This window comes from Paralichthys olivaceus, chromosome 19 (genome assembly GCF_024713975.1).
Source record: "Paralichthys olivaceus isolate ysfri-2021 chromosome 19, ASM2471397v2, whole genome shotgun sequence".
Taxonomy (NCBI): domain Eukaryota; kingdom Metazoa; phylum Chordata; class Actinopteri; order Pleuronectiformes; family Paralichthyidae; genus Paralichthys; species Paralichthys olivaceus.
Window position 1 is genome coordinate 17,309,940 of NC_091111.1, and position 17,910 is coordinate 17,327,849.

General features: G+C 44.9%; 1 protein-coding gene across 2 annotated transcripts in view; it reads left to right on the forward strand.

The window, feature by feature from the left end:
• The first annotated feature begins 3,345 nt into the window (after positions 1-3,345).
• Positions 3,346-17,910, forward strand: part of map3k5 (mitogen-activated protein kinase kinase kinase 5) — a 43,930-nt gene continuing 29,365 nt past the window's right edge. Inside the window, exons 1-2 of one of the 2 annotated variants that reach the window (XM_069515027.1) lie at positions 3,346-4,376; positions 16,096-16,235. In XM_069515027.1, the coding sequence (XP_069371128.1) occupies positions 3,962-4,376; positions 16,096-16,235 (555 nt within the window). In that variant the 5' untranslated portion in view covers positions 3,346-3,961. Of the gene's footprint in view, positions 4,377-15,777; positions 15,941-16,095; positions 16,236-17,910 lie in introns of those variants that run through there. The other variant, XM_069515028.1, reaches the window with a different exon arrangement.

A 17,910-nucleotide genomic window follows, 5' to 3' on the forward strand; every position in this document is an offset into this window, starting at 1 on the left:
TGTGTTAAACAAGAGGGCCAAAGCTCGCAAACTCGTTAGCATAGGAGTTAATGGTGACTCCACTGTCATTAATTCCCCATGGTGTTTGACTTAAATGCTTCTATATTGGTGGAGTGAGAGATTCCCAGAGGCCTCCTAGAGCTAAGATCATTGTTTTTCACTTACTAACAATGAACTTATGATCAGAGCGCTGCAAGGCTTTTAAAAAATGCCCCGTAGGATCATTACAGACCGCGAGCGTGCACGTAAGAGCGCGCATGTGTGTGCGCGTTTGATACCAATGAGGCCAGGGGAGCAGCAGTGTGTCCGAGGCTCATCTTGTTGCTCTGTGGCACAGCCGGATGAGTGGGGAGGTTAAATGGGGCGTCATCAATCTCAATGAAGTGCAATTATTTTCTCACTTATTAATCATTGCAGGCTAATAGCTGGTGGCAAAGCTGCGCCCGCCATTTGTCAAACTTAGCAGATTTCTGTAATTTTGTTTCCCCGTTTCCCTCTAATGTTTGTGTAGACTTTGGCAGATATCTACGGAAGGCTGCAATAAGTCTGTGCCTCCAAGTATCTATCTCCTACCTGCACCGCAGAACTAACTGAACTTCTCGCAGTTTCTCTGTGTGAGTGATTCTCTCCATTTCAGAGCTGAGTGACTATTTCATGGTCTGTGGCAGAGCAGAATGGAAAGCTTTATTTGCAGGGTGCAGCACGGACGACCTATTGACGGTTAACTACTCTCAAACCCTCACAAACTTAAACCAATACTCCCACAACCATCACTGCAGCTTGTTTGTTTCTCATTCTGCTGTATGCATGCATTTACATTTTATCAGACACTGAGGAATGTAACGCAGCAGCAACCTGGCACGGCCGCTTGACATTTGTTAGAAAGGTCGTTATGTGCACTTTCATCCGACGAGGTCCAGTTGGAGCGATGCCTAATCAGGTCGTGATTAAGGAGCGACTTTGTAAAACGAGCAGGGCAAGGAGTTAAACCACTGGAGGTCAGCAAAAACAACTGCTGTGACATGGTTATTTAAAGCTGCACTGAGTGTTTCATTCTGCCCGACACAGAAAAACATCGCTGGTGCACGTTGTTCCCAGGACGTTAAACCCGGGAGTGACAGTACAACTGTATCTATTCCCATTGCCGACAAAACGCCAGGTGTACGTGGGCTAAAGTGACAAACACACACATGATTATCACCCAACTCTTCAGTTCCCCTCAGCTCCACAAAGAGTTATTGTCTCTTAGCTCATCGTTTGAATGTTCTCACTCTCTCTTCTCACAAACTGTTTAGGAAAATGAACGTAGACTCCGGGTCTGGAAAGTGAAGCCAGTAAAGAAGTGCCAGAAACCTGCGTTCTCTGCCATGACCAGCAGAGGGCGATGACACTGGTCAGTTCCTATAGTGAGGTCTATGAGAAAACTCACTTTATAACGTCAGTTAATATTTTCTTTTAACGTCTCAGTCTCTAGTTTCAAGTCTTCTTCATTAACGCTGACGTTCATTTAGTAAAATATGATCATTAAGAGTCAAATATACGATTGAGCACCGTCTGCATTGGGGGCGTGGATACCGTGTGATTGACAGCTGGTACCATCCAATGGTTCTTATTCTGCTGCCCCCTGGTGACCAAAGAAATCAATTAACACAACCACCCCATAAAAAACTTTAAAGGAAGATGGTGTTTGTTTTTTACAACCTTTTTAAATTTAAGAGAAACTAAAGTAAATAAAATGAACGTATGTATGATGGTGTTGAAAAGACTGAATAAAAAAATCCATTAAACATAATGAGTGTGTAAAGATTTTACGGTTCATTTCCAAATAAGTAGTTAAAAGAGTGATTTTTAACATTCAGCTTCTTACTGAGACGTTGAGCTTCCACTGGAATATCACTGGAGCTGAACGGCTCATATTGTACGAATGCAGAATACAACCAGCGCCAGCCTAACTAAAGAAACTGAGTAAATCTATTCAAGTACAAACACAGAAGTCACCTTGTCAGTGTTCCTTATATTTTGAAATACTGTGAATATCTGCAGCTCTTGGTTATTTCATGCCAGAAGCTAAAACACTTTGTGCAGCTCTGTCTCCCAGATGTGTCAAACAGTGTTGAGTGGACGAGGCGACAGTGAGCGCTGATGTTTTACTGTTAATTTTTCTCCAACTTGATAAAACAATATGTTAAATATTTGTGCGTAGCCGTGCACGAGAGTGAATGAGAAAAATTAGGGATAAAAACAGGAACCAGTGAAGAAATGATTAAATGAAAAACACACTTTTGGTGTAATTGAACTCACAATAATTGAATCTCAACAGTCTCTTGATGTGAGTGAGAGCTGCAGAGGAATATTTGAGTGTGATGTGTAACTGGCCTCCAGCTAAACGATGGATGGCAGACTGATGTGTTTAAGGACAGACGGTGAAATAACACAGCCCTGTGGATGTGTGTGGTTTGGCAGCTTCATCACTGAGCTGCTGCTGCTGCTGCTGGAGGAAACGTTCACCGGTGTATGTGTGGGGGGGGTGGGACATCTAGTGGTGAGGAGGGGGAACGACATTCTGCTGGATATGTCAGAGCCTTTTTTTAAACTCAGTGCTTGATATTAGAGGTTCTTCATCTTTAATAATTTGAGAATTAAGGACACAAAGAGATGAAATATATATAATATGAATATAACACAAGATTGAAATGAAATTGTAGATTTTCCTGAAACACTCATGTTTTTAAACCTGAGGCACTACAGAGATTCAAGCAGAGTCAGTTTGTTTGTCATGCAGCCATTTTTTTATTTGTCATACATATACATATATATGGGGATTCAGACTGTAATACTAAGTCTGAACCACAAGATGTCACTGTTATAACAGGAAAGAATATTCCTACCACAGCTGACATGATTCCTCTTTATGGATTTATTTTCATTATGCTTACTATGCTATACTTAAATAAATCAGATGCATATGCACAGTGTTGCTTTGCAGACTGAGCAGCTGCTGAACCACAAACCAGAATCACATTAACAGAGGAAACTTAATTTATCTAATTTAATCTATTTAAATAAAACTGTATTAATGCAGAAAACACTGTCATTTATGTGCAAACATTATTGTTGACATGATTCCAGCTCTCGGTCACAACATCAGCTGTTTCCTCTGTTGTTGATGTGATCAGCTGATCGTCTGCAGATCCAATCATCTGGAGTCCTGAGCTGCTCAGCGCACTGGACCGGAGTCTATGAATGAGAGGATTGTTCGTGTTGTTTTCAGTGAACTGCTCCTTTTCCCTCTCAGCTCCACATATGGTGATCGTGTCTCCGCCCAGCAGCTCCACCACTCACCCGCTGCTGTCTCCCCGCCCAGTGCCTGAGTGTGTGTGTGTGTGAGAGATAGTGTGAGTGTGAGTGAGTGAGAGATAACAGTGGAAACTGGGCAGGGTCCACCCGCAGTCCACGACGCGCACACGGTGGAGCGTGTACTGTACTTTCTCGTATGCGCCATGACGCACGGTTTGCGCCGACGCCAAACTCCAACTGCGCTCAACTTGTCCTCGCTGTGACATCATTTGTTTCCTGTGGGCGTTTCAGCGCAGACACCGGCCGTGTTGTGTTGTGTTGCGTTTTGTTGCTCAACTTCTGGAAGTATGTGCGTGCGTCGTGGGAGCTGAGGAGGAATGCGCGGATTCGGTGGATTTTGCGCTCGTGTGTGTTTTTGTGTCGTGACTCCAGGCGATCTGCAGTGAGGCACAGTGAGCGTGGGATCCTCCGGAGACATGCAGCACAATGTGGAGCTGCAGCTCTGCCGCTAACACACTGTTTACCTGCGTTGTTGAGACGGAGCCAGACGTGCCTGTGCAGGGGCTCCATGGGTAACCGCCGTGCGTAACGCTGGCTCCATGGAGGACTGCTGGAGAAGCCGCAATCCACACTTTCTAACGCAGTGAGTGATACTTGAAGCAAGATGAGTCAAGAGCAGGACGGGATCTCGTTACAGGTGCCTTGCTTAGGGTCTTGTCCCGGCAAAGAGAGCCCCGGCGGTGAGGGCACCGGTGGCGGCGCGTCCGGGGTCCCCGCAGCCGGAACTTTCTGGCAGGACTCGGCGGTGGTGGTCGGCGGTGCGGTGTTCAGCCCCACCGCCGTGAGCTGCCCGATGGAAAGCGGAGGCTTGCTCTCCACGGGGAAGTCGTGCAAAAGCAGGCCGGTGACGGTGGCTTATGTGGTGTACGGGGAGGGCATCCAGCAGAATAACGCGGAGAGCATGGCCCTGCAGTGCCTGAAGGACGCCTGCGACGCGGTTGGCAGCAAACTGGAGACTGTGAACTTTGGGAAACTGGACTTTGGGGAGACCACGGTGCTGGACAGCTTCTACAACGCAGGTGAGTCAAGTGCAAAAAGCCTGTTTCACCTTCCAAAGCTGCATCTAAGAAATGAAACCAGCACTGAGGAGGTTGCTCCTCTGGATGAGGCCTCAACAAGCTGCCTGTTGTTAGGACAGATTCATTATCTGAATGCATTTCGTTGGATTTAACCAACTCTCCATTATAATGATTAAACAGTTTGATCAATAGTGCAGAGTGAGAGCCAGTCACCCCTGAAGAGCATTACTTCACGGCTCTGGAATGCTCACTCCCTTCCAAACTAGTTTCAGGGGTCAAAGGTCGCACAGCTTGCTGCATCACCTCTGTTCTGAAACTGCCTGCAGGACAGGTTGCTCTGCACATGTCAGGGCTTGAGTCTGTGAACCTGGACCTCTCGGAGCAGGAGAGCATCATTCGGGGTTTTTTTAATTTGCTCCACAGACGCACTCAGTTTCCCCCCTTCCATTGTGCGCCTCCAGTATTGTGCGTCCGGGTGTCATGGGTTGAACCATGAGGCTGGACTTTCCACTGGAATCTCCGAGCAGTGAAAAAAAAAAAACGACTGAAAGCACTTTCCCCTGCTTTTAGCCGTAGTGCACGTGTAGTAGTTGGCTTCTGATCCTACTGGAAATGTTCAGTTGCATAATAAGCAGAGAAAAAACCTCGTTTGGAAAGCAGAAGTTTCAGTCAAATAAAAAGCAGCTGTAAGTGTACGGAGCTGGTGAGGAGCCAGAAAACACTGAACTCAGATATTTGGTTTCAGGATTTGTGCAGTAGAGACACTAGCAGAGATACCTGCTGCTGCTGCTGTGAACCGCAAACAGACACAGCTCAAGTGTCAAGGATACAGCAGCAGTTTCCTCAGTCCTCCATGAGGCCACAATCTAATCCATGTAGCACAAAAACCATATCGGAGAGCAGCTGCGACGAGCTTCTCGTGAAGGACAGCGTGAAACCTTGAGGTTCAGTGTCGTCAGAGAAAGTCACGAGGAGTTTGGGCGACTTCAGGCAGTGAACCGTGGTTTTAAAAGTGGAGAGAAAGAAGAAAGCACACGACACAGAGGCAGAAATAAGGATGCAATTTACCAGGAAGCTTCCAAGTTTAGAACCAGACTGATAAAAAGTCAGGGTTTTGTTTCTGGTTTGAATATTTACTTATGCTGAGAACAGGTATTTATATTTTAGTGCCACTTCTCTAATAGTCAACACTTCATGAAGGCTTTAAATGAAGAAAGACACACATTGATTTATTACTTATCTGAAAATAGTCCTTTCACAGTATCTGCGTTCAAGAGTTTCATTTAATTTCTGAAGTTCTATATATTTGGTTGTATTCGTTTTCCTTTTTGTGAATAGTGCTTACTGTGGTGCGACACCTTATTCTGTCACCACCAGAAAATGACCAATGCTGACGACAGTAAAATAACCTGAGTACGGTGAGAAGCAAGTTAATGAAACCTTGACTCTGTTGAGGTTTTTGTTTATGCTGACGATGAAGTGCTCAGCATTTGTGCTTCTTATATAAAAACTCAGTAGAACATACAGTGAAAAATTGTTCCTGGAACTAAATTCATTTGCAATAAGTTGTTATTTTACAGGCATTTAACCATAAAATGTGTTGGCAGCCTGATCCTGGCGGTTGTAAAGTTTCTGCTCAACACAAACAGACGTGTTGCTTGTCATAACATCACATTATTAGTTGTACAAACACATCAGGTTCTCTTTATTTTTTTTCTTCCGCTTCTCTTCCTCCGACCTACTGAATTTACTCATAATCCACACGGGAGGTCGGAGGCATTTTTCCCAGAAACCCGTTGTTTTATCTGTTTCTAGCACACACACTCTACTTCATCCTCTTCCTGCGACGTGCCGATACGAAAGCCAGACGACAAAAACCTTTCAACGATGAGCTCAGAGCCGGAGCTTGTGCATCGTGTCTGCTCATATGGAAAAGATGATTGGCCAGATTGAAATACAACGAGAGCCTGTTTCTGTCCGACCTTAAACGCCCCCCTCACGTGACGCCGTGGAGAAAGAGGACGTTAGGTTGAGAGACGGCAGAAGCAGATTGTCGCACCTCAGGGCTGCGACGCACATGATGGAGGAAACAGAGGGGGAACTGCTGAGAACTGTCGACTTCAGGTTTTAACTCTCACAGTCGTTTTGATCAGCTGCAGTTTGAAGTTTGAGTCACACGTTGGGGATAATCTGCATGTGGTAAAAGTCTGAAACTATAAGATCTGTTTAAAATCCAGTAAACGTGAACCTCGGACTAATGGATCTTTATGCTTCCTCAATTATAAATGATTCATTCATCATCCAAATAGATAGCAAATCATTTTCCTCCAATTGCATTATCAATTAATAATGAATTGTTCCTGTACTATACTTAAATGCCTCGCTCATATTCAGTCTCGCTGCAGCGGGACATGACGGATTGCTCTGTTCAGGTTGGGTCTGTCGCTCTCATGCACAAGAGATTCTGTTATTATTTGAGGGAGAACTGCAGCTGAAACTTCGAGGTCTGACTGTGTGGACGGTTACAACTTTACGGACGAGCACGCAAAACAATCTACACAGCAAACGGCACCTCACACACCTACACAATGCAGCAGCTGAGTAAAACACCAAGCGGCAGATGCCTCATGGTGTTATGAGGTTTTGGTTAATTGTGAAAGTGTGGCGGAACAAATGAGAATACGACCGGCCGCCGCATGATCGATGGGAAACACTGTTTTATTATCCGAGGGCGACAGCAACAATCCCAAAATAATTAAAAGTATAGTTGCAGTTAAGTAGACGTCGCTGAAGCTGTTTGAAATTGGCTGACTCTTAAATCAGAACCACGACTGAAGGCGTTTTCTCTTCGGCTTTGTCTCGTAATTGTTCCGTCGAGATGAATCAGAGCTTTTAGTCGTTTCTTCTCATTATGTTGACGGAGGTTCAAGTCAAAGAAGCTAAGAGGGTTGGATTGATGACTCGCTGACTCGTGCCACAACATTTAAAGTGCTCAAATGGATCAGTGAAACGACACGTTTCTCCAGTCCACATAATTGCTAAGCCAATTGCTCGTAGCCACTGCTAATGCAGCTTCCGTATCGACTGAAAACAGGTGGAGGACTGGTTCATCAGTCACTGATTGGTTAAGATCGTCTATAACCTCTCGGAGTTAGAACCAAGTGGCCAAATATACTGACGCACACTCACTAACTTTGCTTTCTTGAAAAAAACCATATTCAGGTTAAAAAACATTTGAGAGGAGATGATCGTTCATTTCTGTTTCCTGCAGCGTTAAAGGTGCAGCAGTTGATGTTCCGCTTGTCTGGTGATGTTGGGTCATGGCTGTTCTGTGCAGAGCTTTATCTCTGCAGTTCATCATCATGTTGCATTACTGTGTAATTTGCAGGGAGCACAATGGCTGTTTGAACAATACCCGAGCTCTGAAAGCGGCTCTGCCTCCGTCTCAGTGTTTACCCACCTCTTGTTTTGAGCCGAGAGCCGGACTCCGACACTCGGCGCTCTGCCAGCAACGCAGCTCGCAAATTGTCGTCAGGCTGTCCACTTATGATTTTGCTTCGTACCCTTGAGGAGGCTGAGAGGAGCTCGTTGCTGAAAATCTTTCTGGTCGCAGGTTACTGATGTTTTGAAAGCACGTTAGCTGCTATGAATGCAAATGGTTTCAACTGTTCCCAATTTCCCAGGGAATAATAAATGGATCCTGATGCAAAGCCTCAGGTCTACTTAGGAGACTGATATGAGTCAGTGATTGCAATGATGAATGATAATAACAGAGGGAGATCTGAACATGTTGAAAATGACTGGTGATTAACTGTTTTCCACTTACTCAATCAGCTACACAAGATTTCACGAAACATCTGGACAGTACAACAAAATGGCAAACTCACTATATAGTGATTAGTGAGTGATTTCTGATTCCACAGCATGAACAGTGTTAACGCCGCCGGCCGTCAGCTGACAGCTCCTTGTCCGGAGCGTCTTGGTGACTCACCAGCGTGAAGACTGAACACTTCCCGCCCAGCTGAGAGGCCACGCGGCTCTGACATCCCATCAGCTGGCACTCTGCTAAGTTGTTTATCCTCCCTCCTGTTTACTCTGCATGCTTAGCTGCCCCTCGGAGGTCAGAGAGCACGAGGTCAGAGGGAATTAGCCTCACAGGCCACTCAACGGCGTCTGGGGAAGAGCGGCATCAAGCGCGCGGTGCAGACAGAACCTCAAGTGCACGTTGGCAGGGAACAGATTTTTTTTTTCCCGTAATGTTACCCGCTGGTCTTTCTCAACAGGAAGTATCAAAATCGGAAGCTGAGAATCTGTTCTTCTTTATTATTTATTGTTGTGAAATTCAGGTTTACGTGGAAATCCGCCAGTGATGAAGAATCTCAGCTCCTCTTTTTTTATTGGCGTGTTTTGCAGATTAATCCTCGTGTCTCTCCTCTGCAGCCTTTAAACATCGTACATGTTCTTCACATACACAGAAGGTGTTGGAAGTGCACGAGGCCCTCAGATAAACCCCCGGGCTAAATCTCTTAAGTGCCCCTCAGAAAAATGACAGGAGGTGGAGAGGCTGCGTTTCAAAGCTCTCAGGTTTTATCAGGGGTTCGTTTGAGGTGAGTAAACCTGCGACTTAAGAAACCAGTGGAGGGAGAGCGAGTGAAATTGACTCATCAGTTTATTTATGATTACAAGGCAGGAACCAGGAAGGGTACTGACTTCTCTACCAGTTCTGCTCTGGAAACACACAATTATTTCTCAGGAAAAACAAACTCTTTGTTTCTGCTTCTCTGGGCTTCAGGTGTAATTTCACCCTGATTCCTGTCAAGTACGACTTCATGTCAGCGCCTCCCATAAGGTGAAGTAACTGAAATGAGGTCAAAACATTGTTTGCTTGGCATAAAAAAAAAAAAACACCTCCCTCTCATTTCAGTGAAAAAGAAGAGAGCAGGAAGTAAATCAAGCAGGCAAGTCGAGGCAGCCAGCACAGCAGCACTGGTTTCTCCCTGCGTGTTTGTCAGCCGCGGATGAATTCACATTCTGTTCTCAGCTATTTTTCCCTCTCGGGGGGCCATGCCACTGGAGTTTGCAAAAATCTGTGTGTGTGAAAAGGCTACAAAGGACGAGGAGAGGGTGAAAAAAGAGAGAAAGAAAAGGAGCAGTCTGCCAGGAGAGTGGTGCAACTGGCACGTTGGTCTGGTTTCCTGCATCGCGGTGTTTCCAGGGTCATTTCTTTCAAGCTTGCATCCAAAAATAAAGGAAGCATGAATCTCTGTGCTGAATAACCATTGTCTGGTGTCCTCTGGGAAGACTGGTGTATTTGTGGACAGAGATTCTCAGCTGAAATGCTTGTATGGTCTTTTTTTTTTATTCCTCCATTCCCAGGGTTGTGTTCATGGGAGAATGTCTGTAGTGGCTATTTATTCTATGTGCAGCTCTTTGTAACTGAGTAAGAGTTGGAATTCACCGTAGATGTTTGCCAACTTCTTCAGACAATTTCAGTCATCATGTGTCACAAGAACTTTGTCTTCCTCCGTCATTGAGTCTCCCCCGAGGGACAAACATGTTTTTACCTGCAGCTTTTGCAACACTGGTTTCTGTAACCCCGGATATTTCAGGTGATGAGATCATTTTTTTCAAGTTCGCTTCCCCCGAAAAAAATCTCAAATGCTTTTCTGAGTCACAAGAATTCACAGATCAAAACTTGAGACTTGAACATTTGTGCTTTCATCCGTCTTCAGTGACCTTTAGTGCATCCGAAGCTGATTCACATTCACGTTTAACAATCATCACAAAACAATGTACTTTTCAACTGAATCATGACATCTGCTCTCGCCAAATCATAACCTATTCAGGTCGAGACTTTAAAAGCTGCCGTGGACGCATCGCTCAGGTTGGCAGCAGCAGGACATCGTGTTTGGAGAAGCTAAATGTCAGCTGCTTTTGCAAGATCGCCCACGACTGCATTCAGGTCAAGTCTGACAAAGTCTGACCCCAGGCCGTGAGTGAGACCATAGTTAACAGGTCTTTATTTTACAATATAAAGACCTTATTTTAGAAAATAAAGACCTGGTATCGAGGTAATTATCATGCAGCTGCCACAAATTGCTCTGCTCTCGAGGGGTTCATGTTTTTTAGGGGGGGTGGAGGAAAAAGACGACTTCTTGAGTGTGGGAAATGGTTTCCAGTGGCGCTTGGAGATTTCCACTGTCTCCTCGAGTTGGGAAATCCTCCCACTGCACTTTACTCCACTGACACAAGCCTCAGTCCCTCCTCCGCCGGTGAAGAGAGGAGAAACCGCTCTGCTGCACGCTGATGCTTTGATTTACATCCACAGCAGTTTCCTCACTGAGTCTCCATGGTTACAGCTTCTAACGTTGAGTTGTTATGTAAGTGATTGTGACGAGTGCTTTATTTACGTCCTGTACCTGTCCTGTTCCTACGAGCACAGAATAATACTACAGGCGTGCGCAGCTGGCGACCTGTGTAAACACTGCTGTTAATGACTCGTTATTAGGCCAAAGCACCAGCACATACCTGCACAAGCAAACATTTCATCCTTCTCTTGAACTGCGAGGTGGAAGTGGATTATATAAAATTTCACATTGTACTGTGAGAATGGTGGCTTTTGAAAATAATATAGGAAAAAACAAGTGGATATTAGTGGATAAAAAAAACTTCAGATACTGATTTTATGCATATAGATTTTATATTTTACAGTAAAAACCATAAACCCTCTTGTACTCATACCCATCTTATACTATAAATAAAGAAATATACATAAATACAACTGAATATACAGAACTTTAAATAAACATAAATGCCAATAAAATGTCTGCGATAGGTGCTCAGGCTCTAATATTCACACATCCTATACATTGATTGTTTTCAACATGTATGAATATGTATTTGCAGACGTGTCCGTTAATTAAACAGCGATTGAAAAGAATTGTTTGTTGCAGACGTGGACACTAGAGTTGTTTGGTCTTATGCACTGTACATGATTTACGCATGTTTAGCATAGATGGAGCACATGGCCTCAGTGGTGTTCATAGCTGACGGCTTTCAGGAGCAACTGTTTACATCTCGCAACAGCCCACACTCATTAAAATAGATTTTCTTTGTGCGCTTCCCTTTTGGCTCGCTGCACAGAGGAGAAGTCGCTGAAATAATCCACTGGAACAGTCTGCAGAGCCATTTGGATCCTGCTGTGATTGTAATATTCAGCAGATCCCCTCTGTCCGAAAAAGAGCACGTGAAGGATCTCTGAAGAGCAGCCAATAGAACAATCCTCTGGTAAATTCATGCAGATTTCCAATGCTGCTCATCACCCATCACCCCCCTCCTTCTTCTCTCCCCCTGTCTCCCCCCTCAGAGGCACCACTGGGCTTCAGGAAGCTGCCGCAAAAGGCCGGGTGCTGCCAAAAGCCAAACAGTGCGAGAGAGGATTGAATTATTCTCCCTCCTCTGCTTTGAGCGGTAGGCGAGGGAATCAATTTAGTTTAGTAGCGACTCCCGCTGCAGGATTATCAGGACATCACTTTGCATGTTTTGAGCTTGTTTTCTCCCCCATTTGTCTGACCCCCCCCCCCCCCTCGGGCAGACACACTTTGTTTACTCCTCCTCAGATTTGAGGTGATTGCAAATATTACAACAACACACGAGGTGATCAGCTGATCGAGCCGTCACAGGGGCGCTGGGTGTGTCAGGTGACTCCGTGTTGGCAGCTGTGATGCTATATAAGTAAGAAATCACGACGTGAACGTTCTCCAGAAACATTCAGACGCTCGGACGTTGAATCACAGTCTCGGTCTGTGTGATGCTTGTCGGCAGGAATTCAAGAAGTCTATCACGAGGCTGCAAAACACGAGCGCGGCAGAGGCTGTGTTTCAGGAGCTTCAGCGTTTTCTGTGGAGAAGAAGAGCTCTGAAAAAACATATGTCTCCATTAATCTAATCTTCATTAATCTACAACCTTCATTTGCTCATTCATTTGTTCACAATTCTTGCTTTGAGTTGTGTGAATAGACAAGAAGCACTTTTCTCAGCTCCGTCCGTGACCCTGCAGTCACAGACAAATAAAGCTTTTCAATTCTCTTTGTTTATGTAACACAATACTCAAACTCACAAAAGGCCTCATGCAAGCAAATGGTTTCATCAGTGAACTCTTAACACTACAGTCTTCTTGGCAGCGCTGCAACACACACACTCACACACACACAGAAACACACACACACTTCTTTCCAGGTTGGTCAATTTATGAATGGAAAAAAAAAAAGTCGATCAATTATAATATTTTTTTTAACACTTGAAGTAAAAGTGCGGAAAGAAAAGAGGAAGTAAAGTAAAAGAGAAGTAAAGTCAGCGAATGTGTGACACATTCAATTGCACAGAACATTTCCTTCGACACGAGAGCAAACTCATTTAGTCTGAAACCACATGTTGTCCTGTCATATCATCCTGGCAGGATTAATAAATGAGGGCACGACGGGGGGGGGGGGACCGAGTGTGTGTGTTGGAAAGCCAATTAAATGACCACGGATAAACTCAAAACACTGACAAGAGAGAAAGACACAAAACGGCTGAAAAGAGAGACGTGTGCAGCAACTGCACAGATAATAAAGTCACAAGATGTAAAACTACAAGACAAACATAAAAATACTGCCAAGACACAAAAACCACACTCATGTTGTTTTGTGTCTCTGAGTCTGGGTGCATGTGAGTTGTGTAGCAGCGTGTTCTTGTTGTGCCCTGGAGCTTCTGCTCACATGAGAACATTTCTTACACTTCATCTTCCACCGGCCTTTTAGAATAAAAAAAAAAATACATCTGACAATCCTGTTGATGCAGCTTCTTATTGAAGCCTGTGACGTGCTGCGTTTTGTTATTGTTCAACACGTGTGCGTCAACTCTCAGCTCCTCACTGACGACATCATCACACGCTAACAGTGTTGTCAGCTCTCAGGGGCTCCGGTCTGAGTACAAAACAGCGGCTGATTGCTCCCCTCGACTCTCCCTGCAGAACAGCACTCGCTTGCGTCTTCCCTTTTTTTTTTTCCGTCTCCCTTTTATGCAGCCAGTCCTCCGTGTCCCCCTTTATTCACCAGCATCTACCAGTCCTGCCCTGTCACAGTCAGCCAACGTTTTCCTTCCATTCCCACCAAGCAGGTGGAGAGCAATGCAACATTACTCCAGCCAGCTGCAGCCTCTGAATATATTTTGAGTGAAAGTCTTGCTCAGATGTAATATTGATGGGTCTCCTGTTTGCAGAGAAACGAGACAAAGCTTATCTTTAATTCATCAGACGACCGGTGCTGTCGGCATGTTGACATTCGGTTGCACCTCGTGAGCTCAGAGCATAAAGTAAAAAGCACTGAAGAAGACAAACAACCTTTTTATTCCATGTGTGCTCGGGGTTGCAATGAGATCAAGAATTTCACTTTCGGTTAAATGCAACAAACTCCCCCTGGTGTCATTAATCTTCCGGTACAAGCCAGGAACCTCTGCTAATGTATCCAAACGTGCACGAGTCTAAATATTTGTTTGATATTTGACGATATCACTGATAGAAATGCGTCACAGATATGGAAGTAACAAGTGGTTCTTAAGCAGAGGTCAGGTTGGGGGGGGGGGGGGGGGGGGGGGGGGAGAACCACCAGGGGGCGGGGAGCAACAAGTATCTGGTTCCTGGCTCTTCACTGCTACAGTCAGGCCTCCTCTGATTGGCTCCTCTCTCCATCCACAGATCCACTGCTGGATGTGAACTGCTCAGTCAAATTGTGAGGCTCGATCAGAGAGATTTTATTGTGAAATTTTATTGTGACTGTTACACACTTCTCCTCGCTGCTGCAGCACCTGTTGTTAGCATGGAAATTGTTCTCGTTAGCCGACGTGAGCGCAGGAGCCAAAACGAATATTTGTTTAGTGTTGGTAATTATTATTATGTTCAGTTGCAGATATTTGTTTTGCCATAACGTCTGGGTAATGTGGGCAGGAGTGTGTGGGGTTGTTTTTGGCGAGGGCCAGACAAAGAGATTGTCTGACTGTCAAATCTTGGTTTTAATATTTTTTCACTCCCTAATATTGGCAGCGGCATCGACCCCTTAAAAAAAATCCATGTTGATCAGAGTCGGCGTCACACACAATGTGGAATCTTTTTGTTTTTCCTACAGTTTCCTGCCCTGTCTGCAACGGATGTTCATAAAATCACTTTCTTTTTTCACACAATCCTTTAAATTCCTCCTGCGTATTTATCTCACAGGTTTTGCTTTACAGTTACAAGTTGGAATTACTTGTGTGAACAAGCTCAAAGTCCACATCGAGCCCATCGGTACCGAGACGACCGGTCAAAACAGGTCAAATCTCCATCTGAGTGACTGAATCACCGACCGAACGTCTCGGTGCTTCTCGTCCAGCGGTTCTAATGAACTCTAAGGGGAGAATTTGTTTTGCCGCATCGGAGCGTCTCTGCTCCTCGGCTCTGCGTGACGTGCTTGTTGACACAGAGGTGGATAGTTGGAAACAGATGAGAAACACAGGGTGATGTGTTATCTCTGTGATGCCTGGAGCTCCCCTGTCATTACTGGAGCACAGCCACCGGGGCTGATGTGTTTTTCCTGTTATCAGCGGCTGGCAGCGATGTCAGCGGCGGCGTGCACCGCTCAGCCTCATGTCAGGGGCCTCCGTCACAGGGCCGTGCTCATTCTGCAAGTCCACCGACGCGTTAAACACCAAATAAGCATCATAACCACCTCTGAATACCAGATTTTAGATTTTCCCCGAGTTTTGTTTTCGTTGCTGTGATGCACGTTTCAGCTGAGCGGCCCATGAGTGAGCTCTGATGTAACGCAGCTGTGTGTTCTGTCAGCAGGAGCACAGGAGTCTGGGAACGCTCCACCTTTTCACAGGAGGCCACAGTCCCGCTGGTGTGAGTGACACCCCGACAATATTTACTCCTGTTGACCCATTGATCCTGATCGTGAGGTGGAGTCCAGCCGGAGCCAGTGTGGTATTGAGCGTGTTTGTGTTTTCTGGCACAGTTGAGACGGATCAAACCTCCCTCATCTATTGAACTATTCTGTTTTTTCAAGTGCTGTGCTTCTGAATTAGCCTCCTCTTGTCTCCCTGACATGAGAATCGGTGAAAACAGTTTGTGATAGCGACAAACATGCGATGTGGTTTCAGACGAGGCCGTTAACCTTTGACCTCCGAGCTGCGATGGACTTAATAAAAAAACAAGTATCAGCAGTTAGTAACTTTCATCTTTGATATAATGAAGGTAGATAAGCTATAATGATGAAGATGAACTATAATGAAATATTACAGATATGATTAAAGCTTAATTGAACAATTTCTATGCGATGACAAATATCATATTTGACCTTGTATGAAAACATTACTGGTATTTGGTTTTCCATCATATGATGCACATTTAAATTGTATTCATTGCTTTGTGTTTAAAAACTGCATTCATGTAATTGAAATAAAATCTGCTCTTATTTTTGTTGTCTTGTGGTTTTCAGATGGAAGTTGTATTTAGAACATAAGATTCTGGAGCAGTATTTATCACTTTGGGTACTCTCATTTAAAAAGTCTTTTATTATCATCTCTCCATTGACTTAATGGAGAATGATGAGTTTTACATAAAACGATATTCCATTGTAGAATTACACAAACGTATCACAGATGTGAGAAAGTCGACCTGACAGCTCCCTGTTTGTCTCCGTCAGACCTTGCTGTGGTGGAGATGACGGACGCCTTCCGCCAGCCCTCGCTCTTCTACCACCTGGGAGTCCGAGAGAGCTTCAGCATGGCCAACAACATCATCCTGTACTGCGACACTAACTCCGACTCCCTCCAGTCGCTGCAGGTGAGTCGTCGCTACGAGCAGAAACCACTTTAACCCACGAAACAGACAATCACTGATTCACCGGGGGTCGTGATGAGAGGCTTTATTTAGAAGGACGCAGGGCGGACATGGGATTGACACGAATGTAATTTGATGGCGGCGGAACTTAAATGCATCAGTAATTTGATGGAAGGAAACGCATTTATGAAGCATTTTGAGATGGGACGTCAACACGGCCTCATTTATTTTTTATCTTTCAGTCAGTTAGTGCGTCCACGACTGACACGTCTTTTCTTTAACCTTTTGTACGTGATCTTTTAGAGGTTTTAATTCTTTTTAAACGGTAGTTTATAAACTCCAACTCAAGGGTTTTTGGTTTTCAGGGCTGATTGTGAATTGAAAACAGATTTCAGGATTCTACAAGGATTTTTTTATTTTCAAAGAAGTGAACAGATAAAGATAAAACACTTCATTACAGTCTATATCTTATTTCTTTTCAATTTAAAAACTACCTCTGCCAACATCATGGAAATAAAAGAAACCTCTTTGAAATGAAGCTCTAACATTAAGGGGAATAGAGCAGAAGAACAGCTGCTGTATGCTGGGTAATAGTTTGCCCACATTTTACACGAAATGTGTTTTACCATCAACAACTTCCTGGGGGAAACCCGACAAGTATGTAGTATGAGGAAGTACCAAGGTTGTTAACAATTCCCCCCAAATATGCAAACATTTCTCCCTGCACGCATCGCTCATCATCGTGTTATCAGAGTCCGTGATGGAGAGAAACAAATCTGTGCTCCCGTTAAAGCATCTGTTTAGAACTTGAGTGGGCTGGAACCCAGAATCTCCCGGTCGTGTGTCGGCCCATGGCAACAGTGTGTTTGTTGTAGGTCAGACAAGACGTAGTTCGCACAGTCTGACGCCAGAGCTGAACACACTAAACCCCCTCCTGCAGCCGGTGACTCGTATCTGAGGAACACTGAGGCCTTTATTGTGTGTAGAGTGTGTGTAGTGTGTGTGTGTGTGTAGTGAAGTCTACAGGGCTCGACCAAACTGTCCAGTCAGCATATCGCAGCACTCAGCTGTCAGGTTAGGTTTGTTTGCACAGTCGACACAAACACGGCATAAAAAGCTAATGCACGTTCGCAGCTCTTTTATTTCTGCATCTCAAACACCCTCCGTGACATTCCTCCCTGCGTTAATGCGAGCTGGTCGCTGGAGCGTTCCCACCCTTCCTGTGGTCTGCAGTGGTGCCCACCCGTCTGGCTGGGCGTCGGAGCTCCTCGCCCAGCCTGAAAAGACCTCCTCTCTCTGGTGGTTTCCACTGATGTGCGGTTTAATTGTTTCAAAGAGCGCTGGTTTCTAAGTCAGGGGTTTTTCTTTAAATAGTGGAGTTCTCCAAAATGCACCGAGACTAAAAATACACACAGACCCACAGAGGCCTTTGTGTCCTCAGCGCTGGTCACGCTGTTTATTTTCTTAAGAATAAAATAGTCTCTTTGTGTCAGAGAGAACAATACACATGCTTCATGAATTAAAGGAGGGGGGGGGGGGGTTATGTTGTTTATTGGTTGGGTTGTTTGTAATCAAGATTACACAAAAACTAAAGGACGGATTACCACATCACTCAGTGGAATGATTTCAATTCACATTCGGTCCGCAGGTGTCCATGCAGGGAAACTGTTTTAGAGCT